Here is a 20,238-nt window from a genome sequence, read left to right as displayed (position 1 = left end):
CAAATTAAAATAGTTCCCAGATGTCTTAAAGACATGTCTGTGACATGCTTTGGTCAAAATACCCCAAGGATCAAACCTCACAGCTCTTTTCATCCTCTCTAAACAGCCCTGTTCAGAACGGCTGGTTTCAGTGCCTGTCCCTTTAAATGCAAATGAACCACTGCTAGCCCCGCCCCTTCTACTGGTACCAGGTAGGGGTGGTTTTATGCAAATTCAAAAACTAGTTACATCACTGGAAGACAACTGAGGGAACAGCTCGTAAAACCACATGGATTTCAACCTCAGGAGCCTGAAAATTACAGATTTTGTGTCAATTCTCACATTTTAGGGGCCGGAAGGCAAAACAAACACCCAGATATATGTTATTGAGTCTTCAAAAAGTGATATTTCCATGTCCCCTTTAAATTGTATAAAGTCTATACCAACGACTCAAATGTTTAGAGGTTAAAAGCATTAATAAAGTTGCTCACAGGTCGAGGTGTTGCTCTGTAGCCGACCCTGACCTCTGACCTCAGACCAGCTCCTGTGAGGATGACGCCGGCCGACAGCCGTGCTGCCGGCGGCGCCGTGGGTGTTTGCGGACAGAGAACAACAGACGGGTGAAGAGGAGCTTTTGGTATTAATGTGGTCAACCAGACGCTTTTAATTTCAAATTGTTTAACAATGATCGTAGAACCTGATCGCTGTCAAATGATTTAAGTAAGTACACCAAAGAGGCCTGGAGCTCTGCAGAGCCCAGACCTGTCCTCTTTCCACTCCTGCTGCTCAGAGAGAAATAAAATTAAAACTTTTTTTAAAAAAGAGGAAAAAAACAAAAAAACAAAAAAAAAGAAAAACGTACAGCATCACTCTGAACAGATGCCACTCTCGCCCTGTGAGTAAGTGCTTGGTGGAGAGAGAGAGAGAGAGAAAAAAGGAACAGACAACAATAGTAATCTCAAGATTGCTTGTAAAATTACTTTTAAATGTAGATAATATTTGTATATAGGTAGATAATGTTTGGTTGATTTAAGGGGGATAGCAATAAGAACTTAAAGGTCAATACAATCAGAAGGTCTTAGCTCACTAGCTAGGTCAACAGAGAACCAGTTATACATGCACTACAACAAAAAAAGAAAGAAAAGAATTTAAAATCAGAAACCTCAAGTTGAGATTAAATCCAGATTTGTTTGCTCCAAACTACCAAATGAGTCTCCAATGCTAGATTGATTCTTAAAAAAAAAAAAAGAACAACAAAAAAAAAAAAGTTGAATTTCATTTTTAAATAAAATGGCTAATTGACATTATTGCACATGAGCAAAAAGACAGTAATACTATTAGAACTCTGTTCATTGACCCGCCCCCTCCTCGGACCCTCCTGAAGCACTTCAAAACATTCAGAAACCTGGTGATGTACGACAAGAGATGTTTCATCAACAGCAACCAAAGAGAGAGAAAAAAATAAAGGGGGGAGTGGGGGGGTGGGACCATGGTGGTGGTGGTGGTGGTGGTTGGGGGGGGGGGCAGATAAGACAGCCAGCAGAGATGAGGGTAGAACACTTACATTGTGCTATCATGTACAGTAAAATGGCTGCATAAGTGCTTTTTCTTAAGCTCGAAGAGGAAAAAAAAAAAAAGGTTTCAAAAACGGTGTTTATTGTTGAGGCATCGTTAAAAGTTAGCCTGTGCTATCCACTCGGGGGCGACAATGTAAAATCCCTAACAGGTGGGCTCCAACAGCCGTGAACAGGTAGAGAGAAATCTGTCAGGACATAAAAAAATAATAATAATTATAATGATGTTACCCCTCGGATTCTGTCGCTGCTACATTAAAACCGCACGTCATTATGTGCAACATCTGGAAAAAAAAGGCTTTGAAGATGATTCCTCTACTCTCCGTCCTGTCTGTTGGTTTTTTCTCATTTTTCATATATAGAGATTTTTGTTTTGTTTTGTTTGTTGTTGTTGTTGTTTTTTTTTACATGTTCCGCCGCCTCATTATTGGTGTTGATTGGCAGTGTCCAGGTCCAATAACATGGCAGAGTGATTCAGTAAAAACACCGTAGTTGCAGTGAGGTTATTTTCGGGGGGGCGTCACTCTGGAGGAGGCTGACGGTCCGCGGCTCCGTCGCTCGGTGGGAGGGGGGGGAGGGGGCTTCCTGTGCCGGGGGGAGAGGGGGGGGTCCGCGCTCACACCGGCCCGTTCACTGACACTTCCTGTGGAGGTGGCGTCTCCTCTCTGTCAGGACACACACACACACACACACACACACACACACATCTATGTTAAGACTCAGCTGTCCACATCTGTTTCACACAATTCATTTTTTACCTAAATATCAATTTTTCTTTCATGATCTACTTGGATGATAAGACTTAAAGGGATAGTTCAACATTTTGGCAAAGTGGCCCATTGCCATAATCCCTATAGTTTTAGGAGTAGGTTTGTTTCCTTTAATTGTCGGTACAAGCTATTTTTAGAACAGCGGAGCAGAGCGGTGAGCTGCTCAGAGCTACACTACGGAGGCTAATGGAATTTCTTGGTTTCCCTCATCAAACTCATGAAATACACAATCCAACAATATGAATTTGCCTCGAAAACAACTCTGTCTGGTAACGTTGTGTTATTATCTCATAGCGTGGTGAATGTGCAGCTCACAACTTGTCCACCAGAGCGTTTTGGAGTTGTTGGTTTGTGTATTTGATGAGTTTGATGAGGGAAACCAAGAAATCCCATTAGCCTCCGTAGCGTAGCTCTGAGCAGCTCACGGCTCTCCTTCGCCGTTCTAAAAATAGCTTGCACCGACCATTAAGGGTAATGAACCTACTGCTATGACTATAGGGATTATGGCAATGGGCCAATTTGCCAAAATGTTGAACTATTCCTTTAATGATGTGTATACAAATGTAAGAGCAACATGTATAACCTACTTTTTCTTCAAATAAAAAGTTTAATTAAAAAAAAAAAGAAGGAAAAAAAAAACATTAGTGACAGAACATAAATTAAAGCCGTGGTTACAGGTTGATACCAAACTGATCACATCCATCCATGACAACAATGAATGAGTAGAGTGAGTGGTACTTACTTCCTGTCAGTCTGTGTGTTTGCAGGCGAGCCCTCGGCAGGCGGCTGCTCCGACAGAGACAGTTTCTCCAGAGACAGCGGACTCTCCTCACTGGCACACAAACAGGAAGTCAAAGAGTTAACGTCTGACTCTGCGTCACACTCTCACTCTCTGTTCCTGCTCCTTCCAACACTAAACACTGTAACACACACAAACCTTTTGAGGTCAGCGGTCTTGGGGGCGCCGGCCGTTTCCGAGGCGACGGCCACGGTCGGGGCGGCAGCTGCTGCGGCGGTGGCAGCGGATTTCTTGTCGTCCTCCTCGCTGTCCGACCCCCCGGAGGAGCTGCCGTCTGAGGCCGCGGTAGGAGGCTTCTTCCCTTCTCCCACGGGCCAGGCACCAGGACACGCACCGCCTGCATCTGCTGACGGACGGGAGGGTTGTTGTGAGGGATTTCAGCGTGCGTCTCCGTCAGAGAGGCAGAGTAAAGGTCTTTGCACACTGAGTCTGTTTTTTTCGCATGCTTTTTTCGTATCCGTCATCCAACAAAAAACGTAACGTGCAGGCTCCTTGCACACTGAGTCCGTTGCGTTTTATTCCCATGCGTTTTTATTCTGTTCCAAATTTCGGAGAGGGAGACAAAAATCGTCACGCAGTGATGCACTTTGTGGTTCTCTCACTTGTTGAGAAATGAAAGAGAAACATTAAAATATTGTGTCCATCCTGAGAGGACGCAGTAGCGAGGGGATCTGCTGCTTAATGAGCAGCGGAACTATCATCATCACTTCAACAGTTTATTTTAGGATGTCAGTGGTCCAGTTTGATAGATATTGATTATTAGCTCACACAGTAAACAGAAGACGACCAGTTTCCATGACCCTGAACAGTGGCTGGCGCACACACACACACTCAGCGGTGACCCTCTCTCCCTCTCCAACCTCGAAACGCTGATGTGATTGGTCAAAAGTCTTTTCACGGATGCGAAAAACGCATTAAATCGAACCTGTTCCGAAAACTTTTATCAGGGACGAAAGTTTCGGACTCGGTGTGTAAACATGATCGACACAACATGAGGTCGAATTTATTTTTTGACGTGCGGCAAATTCGGACGAAAAAAAACGGACCCAGTGTGCAAAGGCCTTAACACAACGCAACACAGCACTCACCGCTCTTCTCGTGGTTCTGTTTGGCTTGTTTATCTGTGGCCCCGCTGGCCGAGTCCACAGGAGAGCTGCACCTGGGATTAGTTTCTGTGCTGTGGGAGAAGAAGAATCCGTGTTAACAAGCTGAAGGACACAAACTCCACCTCACACCTTCTCTTCTAGCAGCTTCGTCAGGTTTCAGACTCCTGTGTTGTGGATTTTGTCAGTTTTCATCCAACAACCACAACAATCAACATCTCTACACACCACAGATCTCTAATGGCGCTTTTCCACTACACAGTCACGGCTCGACACGGCTCGACTAGGTTTAGGTGCTTTTCTATCACAACTGAATTCTTCATTCCTCCTCCTCGGTGTGGGCGGGGTCGTCCTATCATGATGTCTACGGCTTCGTCGTCTCGCTTTCTCTTTTCGATCCTTGCGTCAGCTCCAATCACACTCGTCTGCACCTCGAATACGGACAACAGCATAGTTTTCCAAACAGCGGATATTTAACTCAATAAAACAATAACAACAGTCTCAGTACTGTTGTCAGTGTGTTTTTTAAATTAGCCGGTTTGATTCTGGTGTTGGACGTTGTGCTTGAGGCTCTTCCAGTGACAACGCTCTGGCCAATCAGTGGAAGGCAGTCGGCTGACGTCACGTTTCAGTATCGCTTCGGCTCGCTTGGAACCAGGGCCGAGGCGTTACCAAAAAAGTACCAGGTACCAGGTACTAGGGGCTGGTGGAAAAGCAAAAAAAACGAGTAGATCCATGCCGTGCCATACCGTGCTAGTGGAAAAGCGCCATAAGCGTTCTGTATGATCACACAGACCGTTGTTTCTATCGTTTCTATCTTGTTGTTGGTCAGTCACTTTCTACTGCCTGAAGTTAACCAAGCATCAACAGTGTGTTTCTCCACACCTTCATCTATTACCCACAATCCCATGTTTCCTCTCAGATGAGCATGTGTGTCTCTGCTATTAAAACAACATCGATGTTGGACAGGAAAATGAAAAATGAAAATGTTGTGTCTGTGTCTCACCCGGAGAAAGGCTGGAACTCAGTGAAGTTGGCCCAGCCCGACCCCTGTGTCTCCGCCCCGCCCCCCGCCGAGCTGTCCCAGCCTGCCTGGGTCTGGGACGGCGCTGTCCCTCCAGATTCCCTGAAGTTTGCTGTCCAGCCTGGACCTGGAGACAAGACGAACAGTGGACACAGCTTGAGACGAAGCAGAGTCTGGAGCGTCGTTCTCAGGCTGATGTGAGACGAGGCCGTGCTCTGTGAGCGGCCGTCCTCCTCCGTCCTCCTCTGTGTCTCTGCGTCTACCTGTTTCTGACGTGTTCTGCTCAGAGTCCTCGTCCTCGTCCGACTCGGAGCCGCGGTCCTGCTCCCTGCCTCCGTTCTCCATGCTGCTCCTGGAGCTGCCCTCTGAGGTCTGGGACACTCCAAACCTGAATGAGACAGACAGAGGACTGAGCTCACAAAGACAAGACGGACGCTGAAACCCGTGGAACCAGAGGCCGGGACATGTCCCCTCCGTCTTTACCTTGTTCTGGATTTAGCTTGTGTTGCATAGTTGATCTCCTTCTCCTCCCAAATGTCCTCCTCCTCCTCAGCATCATCAAACTGGCGTATCCTCTCTTTACAGCAGGCTTCAAAAGCAGCCGCGTTGGCCTGCGCACAAACCACAAATTAAATTTAAATTAGACACAGACAGTACATATTGGATTTGGAAAAATGGTTGGTGACACCAGAAGACTGTTTTAAACATCTTGAATGTAACAAATTAAAATTAAATATGCCATACATGTATAAAGTATTACCCTGTTACAGTATCTTTGAACTAACATAGTGAAGACTTACACTATTATCATCAGCATCTAGATTGAAGTTTATTTCGGCAATTCTGTCAAAGGTGGCGCTGAGGAAAGAGAGGCAAGGAGGATGTGAAGATTAACACAACTACACTTCAAGGTTACAGATGAGACACACAGAACCAAACAGTGTTAACTGAGAACAACAGAAACAGAGGAGCTGAGCTGAGCTGTTGGACTCACTTGATGTTTTCATCGTGCTCACTGAACTCCTCGTCGTTGAACCCAAACTGATCCACGAAGTTGGCCGTCATCTGCTGGATCTGATAGTCAGAGAAGGCCTGGGGGGGGACAACACCACACTAATGAGCTCATGTGGGTACGGACACACAGGGGGGGGGCATTTGGATCTTTCCCCTGATTGGACGCTTCCTTCAAATGTCACCGCTGCTCCTCATCTGCTGTTTCCAACCCGCAGCAGTTAGCTGCTTAGCTAATGTTAGCACCAACTGAAGTTTTACAAATAATTTTTAAAAATCTACATCTTGTTTTCAGCACTTTACACATTACATGTTTACAGTACCATGACTGTGTGTTTTGATACGCTGTTTTTTTCTTGATAAAAACTGTGAACCAAGAGATTGATGACTGCTGTGTTAATCTGTGTAATAATAGTAATAGTAATAGTAAGAACAAGAACAAGAAGAAAGAAAAAACAACTAGATCAAGCATCTTTCAATAACCCAATCTGAAAATGGACCAAAACAATGTACTGTCATGCCGTTGCCATGGCGCTGAGCCCGTCCTACCTGCTGCAGAGACAGGTCGTTGGGGAAGGGGCTCTCCATGTCGTCGTCCTCGCTGGACGAGTGCATGTTGTGGGTGCTGACCTGCAGGACACAGTGTTAGTGTGTTACCAGTGTCCACCGGGCTCACAGGACACAAGGGTCCGTTACACTGGCATTATGGACGGGGGGGCGGGGGGGGGCTGTTGAATGTTAGATCAATGCTACTTTAAGAGGTTCTCTGTTGTGCGACGGGATCAATACTGTTCTCTGTTTAGACCGTCCACCTGTCTCTCTACCTGTCTGTCTGTCTGTCTAGTGTTTAAAGCCCTTCCTAACTCAACAATGAACAGTTATCTGTGAGACTAAGTTAGAGGAAGACTTCACTGTAAACTTCACACTGGCCTTTTTCTCTCCTTGCCCTCATCTCAGTTTGTCCTCCTTATCTCTTGTTTATGCTTTGTGTGTAATTGTTGTTGTCGCCACAATTTCCTCCTTCTTCCATTTTAATGGTCTGTGTCTTTTGTGAAGCTGAAGTTCTGTTTATTGTAAAATGAACTATGATTTAAAAGCTTCCCTGTGGGCTGTGGGACCTCTACTTGTGCTGTGCAGCTGTTTTCTATGAGTGGGTCCTGATGTATTGCATGTTACACACATGAGTACCAGGACACGCAGTGATGCAGAAACATCATGTGTTAAGGTGCAGTACACGTTCCTGCCGACGGGTTCACACTACACTGACTGCACTGATCTACTGGTGGCAGTTACACAGCAGGAAGTGCTGCAATGCACCATCAAAGACAAGGAGGAAGTATACTGTTGCTGAGTAAACACCGTGTAAACAGTGTAGAGTTAAAAATACTTAATTTCACTTCATAAAAATAAGATTGAAGAGGAAGGAATATGAGTTGAACTGAATATGTGTTGATGAGCAACACTGAGTGTAAGTATAACTTTTCTCTACAGTCTTAAAATCAAAAACACTTCTGACTTCTGTTGAACATGTTTCTGGATTTATTAGACCATCTGACATTGAGCTGAACTCTTTCTGAGTAACTCCTGCTGCTGCTGCTTCACTGGGAGAGAGGGAGGGGAAACAAGAGCCAGTTAAGAAAAAGTTATTTATTCAGGGGGGGGAAGAAAAAAAAAAAAAAAAAAAAAAGAGTGCAACTGACAGACGACTCACCAGCTCTACTGTGTTCCTCCTGTTAGTCTCTCTCAGGGTCTCGTCCACGAAGCTCTCCCAGCGACCTCTGCAGTCCTCTGGCAGCTCTGTGAGGAGGGGGCCACAGGGGGGTTGTTAACACTCACTGGGTTTACTGTACAGCGGGTCATTACTGTGAAATATGGTATTACCTTTGATGAGGTCAGAGATCTGGGCCTGGACTGGTCCTTTCTCCAGGTTCTGGACCACCATGTTGGCGATTCTGGTCAGATGGCCCATGTTGCCTCTCCTGGTACCGCCCTCAGACCTGAGATCGACAGGTACACTCTGGTTACCTTCAACGCAGTAACTCTGTACTTTTTGTATTCAAATACATTCAAATATTTTTGCTTGTGAACTTGTTCCCCTTTATGGAAGAAGAATGTGATTTGATGAATTTTCATTGTGCTGTTAAAGTTGTTTATGTCAGTAGTTTTTTTTTACATCAAGAACCCCTAAACTGACGCAAGTTAGACCACGGACCCCCACTGGACAAAATTTTGAAACAAACATAAGAAATTCACAAATATTTGTTCTGAGACTGAATAACGTTAATTTCTTAGTCTGTATGTTCAAATTAGGGCAAATCTGAGGGAAAAAATTCTGAAATTTCAGAAAGAAGGTAATATTTCTGAAAAAAGTCAAAGAATTTGTCAGAAGAAAAGGTAAAATTATACAAAAAAGTTTTGTAGACACAAATTTTCCAACCTCACAAGTGCTTATTACAAAAATAAGGCCTGATCAATAACACATGGTCATTAGATGCATAACAATACACAGTGTGTATGACAATCCAACGCATCGGCACAGCAGTGTTGTAGTTTTAATGGAGTTTAGCTCATTGTTGCACATGAAGACACTCACTGTATTCTGTCATTTTCCTCCCAGGCGTCAAGGATCCTTTGTACCAGTCGACACTTCTGGAAAAGCTGAACAACACAAAGAGTGAGAAAACACACACATACAGAACATGAACATCTAGGCAGAGATAAAAACCTCAGTCTGGATTTTCAGGAAGTAATTGAAAGCGAGCATTTCAAAAATGGCAGATCATGATTTTTTTTCCCACCAGTATCAATCATCTATCAGTCACCTTCTGTGTTTTGCTCTAGCAGCAACAAGTGTCTTACAGTAAGGACAACTGGACTACACTATAAAATAATTAACAACATATTTAGGGATGCTGCAATCACATTAATTGCCTCTGATATCAATACCCATCATCTACATCTCTGTGTGATTGGCTGACCCATGGCCAACATGTTTTGTTTTGATGTCCTGTCATTTACAGAGCAGGGGGACTAGAGTTTTAACCAGCGGTGGTTTTAGGATGGCAGGTGTCTAGAATCATTCATTCCAATCTGCCAATCACTATCTTCAATATCAGCCGTTAATAATCAGCAGCAGAATTTTCTGGTGGCTGTGACTTGACTGACAGACTGACAGTCACTCTGGGTCTTATGTGTTGACTCCACTTTCAGGGACTTTTTCTGCAGTATGATTCTCCTGGTACGGAGCTGCTGAAGCCACCTACATGTGCCACGAGGGCGTTGTGGATGGAGGTCTGTGGGTCCGTGGTCCTGCCTGTCTCCACTGCCTCCGCCTGCCCCTCCGAGCCGGACGCTGCGGGCTTCCCATCGTGGTTCTGGAGGCCCGGGCTGGGCCGCTCCTCTGAGGAAGGGTGGTTCAGGATAGCCGCCACACACAGCTCCACTTGGAAGTGCAAAAAATTATTCCAGGAGTATTTGAAGAACAGATCCTGTTGGGAGAGACAAAGGGCATTGTTTGACCATCGCTGTAGCAACATATACAGTACGTCTGTGCCCTTCTGTCACAGTCATGAAAGCAGTCACGGTGTTAACATCTGAACCAGAAACTCTCCACTGCCCCATGATGTTTGACTGAACCTACTCCACAGAGGTCACACCCACTGCCCTTTGGTCAGGGAGTGTGATAAGATAATCAATGGTTCCCTGCCTCATGACTAACCTTGTGCAAATCTGATGCAACTCTTTTCAGCCGTACAAACAGAGTCGGGCCAAATGGATGTGTGCAGCGACAAGAAGGAGCTACAGAGTTTCCGGCCCAGAGTCAAGCCGGGCTTAGCCTAATGCCTACCAGTAGTAGGTCCATGGTGGCAAGATTGCAGAGCTCCTGGCAGATACTGGGGGCATTGGTCTGCAGCAGAGCGGCCACCAGCCGGGCCACGTGAAGGCGAGCGTTCCCCAGTGGCTGCTCTAGAACGCCAACGGTCGTCAATATTGCACTTTTCTGTGGACACAAAAAGAAAAGAGCATCAGCAAGAATTATTAACAGAAAAATGATTAGCGCTGTCAACTCAACATCAGCTACTCCAGTATCTAAAAGGGATAGTTCAACATTTTGGCAAATTGGCCCATTGCCATAATCTCTATAGTCACAGCAGTAGGTTCGTTACCTTTAATTGTCGATGCAAGCTATTTTTAGAATGGCAGAGCAGAGCTGCAAGCTGCTCAGAGCTACGCTACGGAGGCTAATGGGATTTCTTGGTTTCCCTCATCAAACTCATCAAACACACAACCCAACAACTCCAAAACGCTCTGGTGGACAAGTTGTGACCTCCACAACCTACTCCTAAAACTATAGGGATTATGGCAATGGGCCAATTTGCCAAAATATCCCTTTAAAGATGAGTGTGATAAAATGTGTGTTGGTGTTATTCCATCGCAAGATGCTCTAGTGTTGTGAGTTGAGTCTGGGGTGCAGCTTTACCTTGGGGGGGTCCAGAAGAAGCTGCTGGAAGTCCTTTAAATGGGGCTCAATGGCATTTAAAATACTGCTGTTGACAGTGTAAGACCTTTCATAACCCTGAGAATACAGATCCATCAGCCCTTCCAACCTAGGAGACACAAGCAGGCAAAGACATGAGGCCTCCAGACTTTAAACTTAAATAAAATAAGACTTGAATCACATCTGCTGAAACCAAAGTGATCTGAGCCTCCAGCATTTCCAACGAGGAGCTTGACAGGACTCACCCAGACCTCCTGGTCTCCAGTAAGGTAAGTAGCACTTGAGTTCCGTTAACAATGGAGGCCTCACTCCTCTCCCCCTCAAACAAGTTCTTGAGGAGCCCCGCCACACTCTCCTGCCTGAAACGTACACAGGATTACGCTGCAGCATATTTCAGAGATTATAGTTTGTAATGAGGTGGCAAACACACCCCACACACTCCCGTTAGTCTGCTGTTCACAGTGGGGTCCAAATACCTGAGACCACTTCCTCATTCTGTTGAAGTGACCACAGACTTTTTGGACCACACTGTTTGTTTTTGATGGAAAATTCATGGTTGGGATGTTGTGGAGAAAGTTTAGGTCAAGTCACATTTCACAACATCAAAACTGTTTCTTTTCAAGGCTAATTCATTCCAGCTTGGGGAATTTGCTTGTTTCCCCCCCAATACCTTAGAAGTGGTCCAAACCAACCAAACAAACCAATCTGGTGTTATTTGAAAATAAATCTTTCATGCAGCCAGTTACTGTAAATGCCAGATTTTTCAATTCACTCTCATTCCAAATACTATTTGGACGTATTACCAATAAGGCGCAGCATACTTACGACTCTAGTACGGCCAATAGTGGGTCAGCCTCCACATTCTCCTGCATCTGATTGGCCTGGTCTCGACTAAGGCGGATGATGTCACAAAGCGTCTGTGATGCGTTTGATTGTCTCTGAAAGATAAGATTGTTGAGTATATTAGTAACACTGCTACGTGGTGACAGGTCGACTGACGGCGCAGCGGGCTTTGCACTCACCTCCTCATCTTTACCAGTATGGATGAGCTCTGTGAGTCTCTGTACCAGCTTCTCCTCGTTCAGCCACTGGGAGGGGAAAATCAATAAGTTGCATTAAGATGAGTTCAAGGCTCTTTTTAAAAAAAGAAGGGGGGGTGGGGAGGGGTTACACAAAGATAGCTTATTTGCTTACATGGAGGACCTCCTGCCTCAAGGGGGCAGGCTCCACACAGCTGATGAGGCGAAGCAGCAGGTCCATCATGGCAGAGGCGTCAATATGTTTCAGCACCAGACCTATGAAGCCTTCCTTTTTCTTTAGAAAGGTGATCACCTGGGAAAATGAATAAGTATTTTTTGTTTTGGTCCGTTTTGACACGACAATGGATCAACACGGTGAGCTGCGATCTGTTCCACTTGTACCTGCTCAGTTTTCCTGGCAATCAGATTGCCGATAGTTTTGCTGAAGAAGCTGGCAAGTAACGGGTTGAGAGGCGGGTCCTGCTCCAAGAAGTGGTAGAGCATCTCCAGGAGAGAGTCGTCGGCGCCCAGCTTATCGTTTATAATGGACACGTCTGACGTCAGGAGCTCACAAGCAATGTTGGGAAATCTTAGGGGGAAAACACAGAAGTTGGTTTCTGACTATCTGAACTTTCAGGCCTTTTTTTTTTCTACAAGAGGGGGTCTTTTCTCTCTCTCCACCCTTTTTTATTATCATTCTTTTACTTCCTCTTTGCATCTGTATTGAGCTTTGTTCATATGTTCATGTAAAAGCCAATATATATTCTGAATGTGTACTCAATTGCTTCAAATAAAAATGACAATAAAACACGTGTAAACTGCACTTAATATTTCTACTTTCTGATTGTCGTGTGGACTCACTTGAAGCGGCTGCGCTCCTCCAGGTCAGCCGGCGGCTCTGTGGTGATGAGGCTGACCAGCTCCTGCATGCAGTGGTCCTGGGAGAGGAAGAGGAGCAGCCGACGGTTCTGGGCCTTGCATTCCTGCAGGACGTCGTCCTCCTCCATCAGTTCTCTCAGCGTCACGTCCTCCCTGTCCAGCAGCTGGTCGATGTGGGAGGTGGTGTGCAGGTCAAACTTCCAAAACATGGTTGCCGCTGGGACGGGGGACACAACCCTAGGTCGTTGGAAGACAAAGGGGAGGGATGGTGAAGAAAACAGGCAGGTAGAGGGGAAGAGAGGGGGGGAGGCATAGGGAGGGCCAGCAGAGGCCAGAAATAAAAAGAAACGGGTGAGGAAGGGAAGAGTAGAGGTGGGGAAGGAAGCAGGGGAGAGACACTGATGTAAACAAAGATGTCAGCTTGAGGATTACTCTTTCCTGTCCTTTTATGTCACAGGCTGTGTTTACATGGAGTGCAATGTTATTGTAATGAGACAGTCTTGATATTCTGATTCAGCAAAATCTAATTAAAGTGGAAGATATTTCAGTTTGTGCAGAAATAATGACGAATATTTAAGATCTGTATAGGTTTGGATGAAAATAAAACTGTTTTGAAGTTTCCATGGGATTCTGCAATAGAAACAAGACGGTCTCTACTGTTATACGGTGCTTTCATGTTGCCCAGGGCTTCTGTAGATTTGAATCTTGTTCCTTTATGTGTGCATGGACTGCTCAGTGTTAAGTCTGCAGCGCTGTTGCCTCTTCACAACACAGTGACAAACCGTCCCTGTCTGTGGTGGCTGCGCTGATAGGAAAATTCAGGCTTCACCTGGTGATCTGACAACAACCACGAACGCCTCTGAAAGCTCTTTCCATGCAGCTACCAGCTGACAACGCTGCCTGGGAGTTAAGGCGGATAACCTTGACTTGTCAAGAGGTTCCACATGTTCAATATGCATGAAAGACAATCTTCAATGAGATCATAGAGATAACACCACATTAATCATGACGCCTCCATCCAAAGCCTCACTGCAGCTGATGGGGGTCCAGCTCCAGCTCAGTTCACTACAAAAAAAAACTACAAGACGCTTGTGTTTAAAACTGTTATCAATGACAAAAGAGAAAATTATATTGATTTATCTACTAGGATTTCTTGATCGTTTCAAAAATAGGCAAAAACAATAAAGTTTGTCAACAGGCTACACCTACACCACTACAGTCGGTGGTGGTCGGCTGAGCTGTGACTCCTTCAGTCATCTCACAGGGACTCGAGTGTTGAGTCACGGTGCTCTCTGGGGGATAAGCTAAGCAGTTGAAGCACTGGTGATAAAATTGGAAAACAAGCACCAATTTTTAGCCTCCACTGACGTCAGCTTCTTCGTATTTATTATTGACCGCTCACCACATCTGAGGAAAGTGTATGTTTTATTGTTCCACTGATGACATCATTCGCTCTGATCACGCTCCTATGTTTCTTGATTTGGCCCTGCAGCCCAGATTGGCAATCGGTTCAGTTTTTTGTTAATTTAGACACTAAATGAGCAGTTTATGCTTTTTTTTTTTGAGTGAAAATAATAAACCCGACGTTTCCTCCAATCTTCTTTGGACCACGGCTAAGGCCTACACTCAGGGTGTGGTTATTTCTTATGTTGCCAATAATAGGAAGAGGAGGACAGACAGAGTAAGAGCAGTTGAATGGCTTTCAGAAATAGCACAATCTTCATCTCATGTAGACTAGAATCACTTCTCTCAGGCCTGTCCTCCAAGCCGCACTTTGACGCAATGCATAAAAATGTTTGCTTAACACACCTCGTAGGTAACTAAACCGGCCTCACGCTTCAGACTGGAAACTAGAGCATTTAAGACGATAACTACTAATATGATAGAGGTCAGCAGTGTCCTCCATGATAGTGCAGCTACTGAACCAGACTCAGGAAACCTTTGCAGGTGTTTGGAGTTAATCAGCTGATTAGAGTGTGACATCATTAGGTTAGGTGAACTTTTTCACTTTATTCTAACATTTTTAAGGGTTATGGTAAGAATTTAGGTTGTTGTTGTTTTTTTTAATTAAATGTAAGCCATAATCATTTCAATTAAAAGAAATAAAGACATGAAATATTGTCTGTGTGCAATCAATGAATCTATACATTTATGAGTTTCACTATTTGAATTGGACAACTGAAATAAATGAACTTTTCTTTCACACCTGTAGATCACCTACAGCTGTTTTGAGTATCCAATTATATAATATTTTCAGCACAGTTTCAGTCAGCTGAATCAATGATATATTCAACAGAGCAGTTGGTGATCAGTTTCCCCTACTACTGTTGAAGATGCTGCTGCAGTTAGAGCTATAGGTTGCTATTATGTTATACTATTATCTACTAGTAAGTTTCTACTAGTTAAAGTTTATGTGGATGACATATTGCTGTACATGTGCTACTGTGGTAAATCCTCTCCTCTCATACCCTCAGAACCCTGATTCCCAGGGTTGCCAGGTCTGTGCGGCAAAAGCAGCCAAACAGCAACTGAAAACCCGCCGGACCGGGTTGGTTATGTGCTGCGGTGGCGTCACACAGCGTTGGAATATTATGTGTGTGTCTGTGGGGGCATGCAGGTGACGTATCTGGGTATATGCTGATCTGACTCAGAGTCAGTTTAACAGAATTTGGGTATAAACATTTGTCATTCAAAATAGAAATCTTTATTCATAACCATTATTCATATAATCTGTATGCAACAGGTCTGCCAAACCCGCAGACAATTTTTTTTAACCCACGGCACTAAAAAAGTAAACCTGGCAACCCTGTTGATTCCTCACCTAGTTCTAAACCCAAAACTTTTTCTCTTCAGGAATTCATGTAGTTGTGATCAAAAACATATCCTATAGGCTTATACTGTATGAGACTACAGAGACCTGACTTTACAGTCTGGTTGTGTTTATACTCACACTAATGTACCATACTAGTTTTTGTGGAAAAAGTCAAAGCTAAATTAAGCTACAAGATGAACACTTAGAGGAGGGGGGTGTTGAATTCAACTTTGGAATAGTCGGTTTAAAGTTTACATTAACTTTTTACTTCTAGTGAGACTCCACAAAACATCAAAATGTTGATCTGAGAAAATAGGACGTGGTTTACCATGAACGCAACTGTTGGATTACTGTGGTCCAAGTCAATGTAGTCATAGTCTATATATTACAAAACGGCAACGTGCTCATACGTACCAGTGGATGAAATGTGGATATCTTTAATCAGACCTCCCCCACGGGCAGGCAGGCATTTGTGTTTGTGCAGACAACAGAGAGTGTGGCGAGGCCTGGCATTTATCAGCATGGGTCTCCTCTTAAAACACAGGCCTCTTTAGGAGATGAGACACTGAGACGCTCACCATAACCTGCAAAACACAAAGAGAAGAATGGCCTTGTTATCAAACAATTCAGATACGATTTCAGATCTGTACAAAAGAAAATGTGGAGTTGATTGTCCTCAAAAAGAAATCAGTTACATACAGTACTACAGTGCATAAACTGTGCAAAAGCTTTAAGCACTTGAGAAAGTTGGATTCACACACAAAATAACACCAGAGTGAGATCTGATCGCTTCCATATTCACTCTGCAAGTTGTACTATGACATGTCTGAGTTTATTTGCCTCACTCGTCATATAATGGGACTATTGGGCATGCACACAGGATGATGATGATGCCAAAATGATACATTATCTAGCTCTAACAGTATCAATAAAGCTGTTAAAATATTCTAACCACACCCATCCCTACTTGTGGTCTTCTTCTTATTCAAAGCTCACAATATCCAGGGAGCAGACTCTCACTGTTCCCTGCTGCTGGTCATCACTCACACAAAACATATATACTGCAAATAAATGTGAATTTCTTCATGATAGTAGTTTGAGATCCCCAAACGTATTTTAAAAGCCTAAAATCGATCAGAAGAAACTGATACATCTGTGAAGCACGATGCATCCTGGTCCTTAGTATAAAGTAATCTCTTCAAAGAAAATTAATACATTCAAATCTACAGAATGCAGATTTCTATTGAAGAAATAGATGAAACACTGTGTCCATGTGTTAACAAGGCATTTGAATTATATATATGACAAATGTCTTCAATTTTTGATAAACTGATGACAATTAAATAAACTATATAAAACCCAATCTATTGTTTTGCTCTTCTGCCACATTTTGCAGGCGCCCCACACATCCATGTTGTTGCTGTGATCCTGTATTTGATCTACAGTGCCACAGCAAATCCAATCATCCCTCTCCACAGACATATTACACTAAATTGCAACAAAGGAAAATATGAAAAGAAATAGCCTAACAAATAATACACATGCATACCGTACATGGATTTCAGTTTTCATGTCAATGAAAAGGTAATGTAATGGTTAAAACACATCATGTCACGACGTATTTAAATATTTGAACAAATATTAGTGTTGTCAGTTTCAATAAAATGCTAACAATTTATCTAACTTTCAGTAATCAACTTGTAAGGACATGACAGTTCTACAGGATATGCTTTAGCAAAACATAAAGCTTAAGATTGAGGACATGCTGATTTTAAACTGCTACACAACACAAACAACTAACCAAGATTTAATCAACGTCTCCTTTTGGTCTCTCGTTGCACTGCAATGAAGTGCACACCATCAGACTATAGTAAACAGAGGATGCATCTTTAAATGATGGAGAAAGAGTACTTGATGCTTTCGTGACTAAGCAAGTATGTTTGGTTTGTTTTTCCTCACGTGGTAACTATGGCAGCTACCTCTGGACAATCTAGTACAGCGGCAGTGGCAAATATAATTGCATTGGTTTTGTTTTGTCGAACCTAACAAACTTCTCTGGGCAACATGCTCTCAACTGTTGATCGTGGAAGTAAAGCACGGGGAGGAAATCAAAGTGCTTCCTCCTTTTTCTTTTCCTTTTTTCCTGGGGAGGACCTTTCCTTGCACATGCAGCAGGAGCAGCGTCCATCTGGCATACATTTACAGAGTACACAAGTGCAGTAATAACCCTGTTGAACGCTCCCTGTGGACACTGAGCAGGGCAGCAAATGCTTGACTTTACATCCAAAATAGAACCCGCTAGAGGCGATCGCAACAAAAACAGTCTACTGGCACATATAACAGACGATGAAAAGAGGAACAATGGTACACATAAAGGGGCATACGTGTAAATGTTGCAAGTCGACAGCAGTCTGTAATTAGGCAATTTAAAACGCAGCAAGCAAAATGAATTTCAACCGCCCCCCCTGTTCCATATGTGAGCTCCCCTTTGCATGCTGAAGGTAAATAAAGATGCAACTGGTGACAACCGAATGTTTAACATGTTGTTCCAGATACTTAGCAGCCTGTGCTAGCAAATGATCAACCAATCTGCAATAGTGCACTTCAGAGTACAAACAAAAGCTACAGTTTTCGTCAGCCTGTTGCTGCTCACTTGCACTTATGTGCCTTGAAGTTGTAAAATGAGATGACCAGACCTGTACCTTGTGCTTGATACCAAGTTGATGGTCCCAGAGCACTGAAGGAGATCTTTATGAGAGTAAAGGCCGGTCTGTTAACTCGTGCTGTGTGATATTCCCTCACAGATGTAAAGAGTCCCTGGTGCTGCTTCAGTCACATCACTGATTATCTTGGTTAGCTGTCAAACTAAATAAGCCAGGGCTTCAGACTTTGATGCACTGAGTGGGACGCTTGTCAAAATGTACTTTAAATCCTATGCACTTTAACATGACAGATCAATTAATAATAATAATATGTATGTATGTATCTCCTTCACCAAGACTATCAAACAATGAGAGACATGCTGATATGTAGCTAAAAAAATGTAAACCGAGCTGCCTTAGCCTTGGCATGAAGTGCACATCAACTGACTTGTGGCAGGAGCTCAGATTTCTGTTTACTTCAACTCCAGTGGAGGCACCACTACCAGAGATTAAAGAATTAAAAAAACTGGACTTAGATTAACGTTACAGTAATTGAAGTGCTCTCGGTTAATTACACTGCACAGCTGCTGTACAAACACCCAGTCGTCTTCTTCTTTTTAATCCACCGGTAACTAACGTACAAACCGACCTAACACGGTGTGTACTTGATTTACTAACTCAGCAAAGGCTTCGTTGTTGCTGGCCTCTGCCAAATCAGAGAAGCTGCACTGAACACTACTTATACCGTCGGTTAGGTAACTACTGGATAACAACGAAAATACACATAACATGTCAACGAGGGGGGGGTAAAAAACACACCAACATCGATGGTAGCAAAACACAGCTGATCGTCCCTAACTTTGCGACTGTGTTACGTTAACTAGCCTTGACTAATCTAACAATTTAACAGTTTGATTTGGTAAATGTGGCCGATTGGCCGTCGTCGGGCTCTCGATCAGCGTTAGTTGGCGGTTGTTAGGCACTTATTTATAGATTTGGCAACCAGTTTGGGTAACATTCACGTTAGTTCCTCCTTTACTCTGATTAGCACGTAAGCTAATTAGCCACCAACAGTTAACGTGTACCGAGCAGAGGTAGCCAACTTAAATAGCTCTCCAACTTTAGGTTGAACTTTGTCGATGCAGCAGCAGCAGCAGAGTAAACGCTCGCTAGTTGCTCCAACTCGGGACGATCTTTTCGTTCAAAAACTTACCTTTGATTCAAAGTCCGTTGCTATTCCTCCCGTCTGTGCTGGATTGTTGGTGGAGTTTCGCGTCAAGCAAACCAGCTATGAAGTCACTAGCTACCCAGCTAACTATTAGCTATCTGTGTTAGCTGACACACATTAGCCTGTGAGCGGATAGTGATTTGTTTTGAAGAAGGCTCAGTCTGCGACAACACTGGCTGCTGGTAGCTAGCTCAACTTAGCTAACGTTAGCCAAATGTTGCTTTGAAGTCTAGCAAATAAAGAGTTCTCCGACGTCAGCGCCTTCTTGACCTAAACAGCAATGCCTGTTATTTCAGATAGAGAGTGTATGGTTCGTACTCACGCACAAAGTAATTCAAACGCGGGGCTAACTTTAGCATGCAAGGCAGGAAAAACTCAGTCATATTTTTCGAATCAAAATGGCGACATGGTTACGGGAGCGCGCAGTAGAGCTACACCGCGGGGACGAGCACCGACTTCAGACAGTGTATTGAATGACGCGACAGCCAGCCTGTTACATCCATTTAAACTAACATTGGAGATTTAAGTCGTAACTCATATTGATTATACATTTATAAGGTTTCATGTGATGTCAATAGTACACATACGTTGATGTAAAGAGTCAGACCAGACTTTCTGGTTCGCACAATCAAACTTTTTGCCCTAGTCGTCGTCAGCCCTGCAGATCGATGGCGTGATTTCAAGTGATCAAAGTTGACGTCAGCTGTACTTACACTCAAGACAACACTTTCTTTCTTAACGCTTTATTGGGGCCCCTACCTAACAATGATTTAATCTGGTTTAGTCTTTAACTGGTTTCCTATTTTGTATCTGAACTAAAGTAAACAAAGTGCGATACAGGATTAAGTTGGAATGCCTTACAGACAGTGTAGGTAGGCTACTGTATGTTTTGTTTAATTC

The 20,238-nt window shown here is 43.8% G+C and overlaps 1 protein-coding gene across 3 annotated transcripts; it reads right to left on the bottom strand.

The window, feature by feature from the left end:
* Positions 1–611: 611 nt before the first annotated feature.
* ppp6r2a (protein phosphatase 6, regulatory subunit 2a) lies at positions 612–19,746 on the bottom strand. Of its 3 annotated transcripts, none has more exons than XM_085769675.1 (24): positions 19,324–19,746; positions 15,883–16,052; positions 12,639–12,893; positions 12,180–12,366; positions 11,953–12,090; positions 11,781–11,846; positions 11,584–11,696; positions 11,004–11,117; positions 10,741–10,867; positions 10,108–10,260; positions 9,524–9,748; positions 8,854–8,918; positions 8,142–8,257; positions 7,972–8,057; positions 6,810–6,890; positions 6,244–6,341; positions 6,050–6,107; positions 5,733–5,860; positions 5,513–5,637; positions 5,232–5,376; positions 4,211–4,299; positions 3,261–3,468; positions 3,066–3,155; positions 612–2,218 (listed from the first exon to the last, which is right to left on the bottom strand). In XM_085769675.1, exons 3-24 carry the CDS (start codon positions 12,863–12,865, stop codon positions 2,170–2,172), a joined length of 2,688 nt encoding a protein of 895 aa, XP_085625801.1. In that variant the 5' UTR covers positions 12,866–12,893; positions 15,883–16,052; positions 19,324–19,746; the 3' UTR covers positions 612–2,169. The 3 variants fall into 3 exon arrangements, with proteins under 3 accessions (XP_085625801.1, XP_085625802.1, XP_085625803.1); XM_085769676.1 differs by having other exon boundaries at positions 3,261–3,465; XM_085769677.1 differs by having other exon boundaries at positions 3,261–3,465; positions 19,661–19,746.
* Positions 19,747–20,238: the final 492 nt, after the last annotated feature.

The sequence above is a fragment of the Trachurus japonicus genome, chromosome 23 (genome assembly GCF_045865225.1).
Source record: "Trachurus japonicus isolate A0001 chromosome 23, Traja_1.0".
NCBI classification, from domain to species: domain Eukaryota; kingdom Metazoa; phylum Chordata; class Actinopteri; order Carangiformes; family Carangidae; genus Trachurus; species Trachurus japonicus.
Note: the sequence above shows the minus strand (reverse complement) of the source record. Positions and strands in the feature narration are given on the sequence as shown.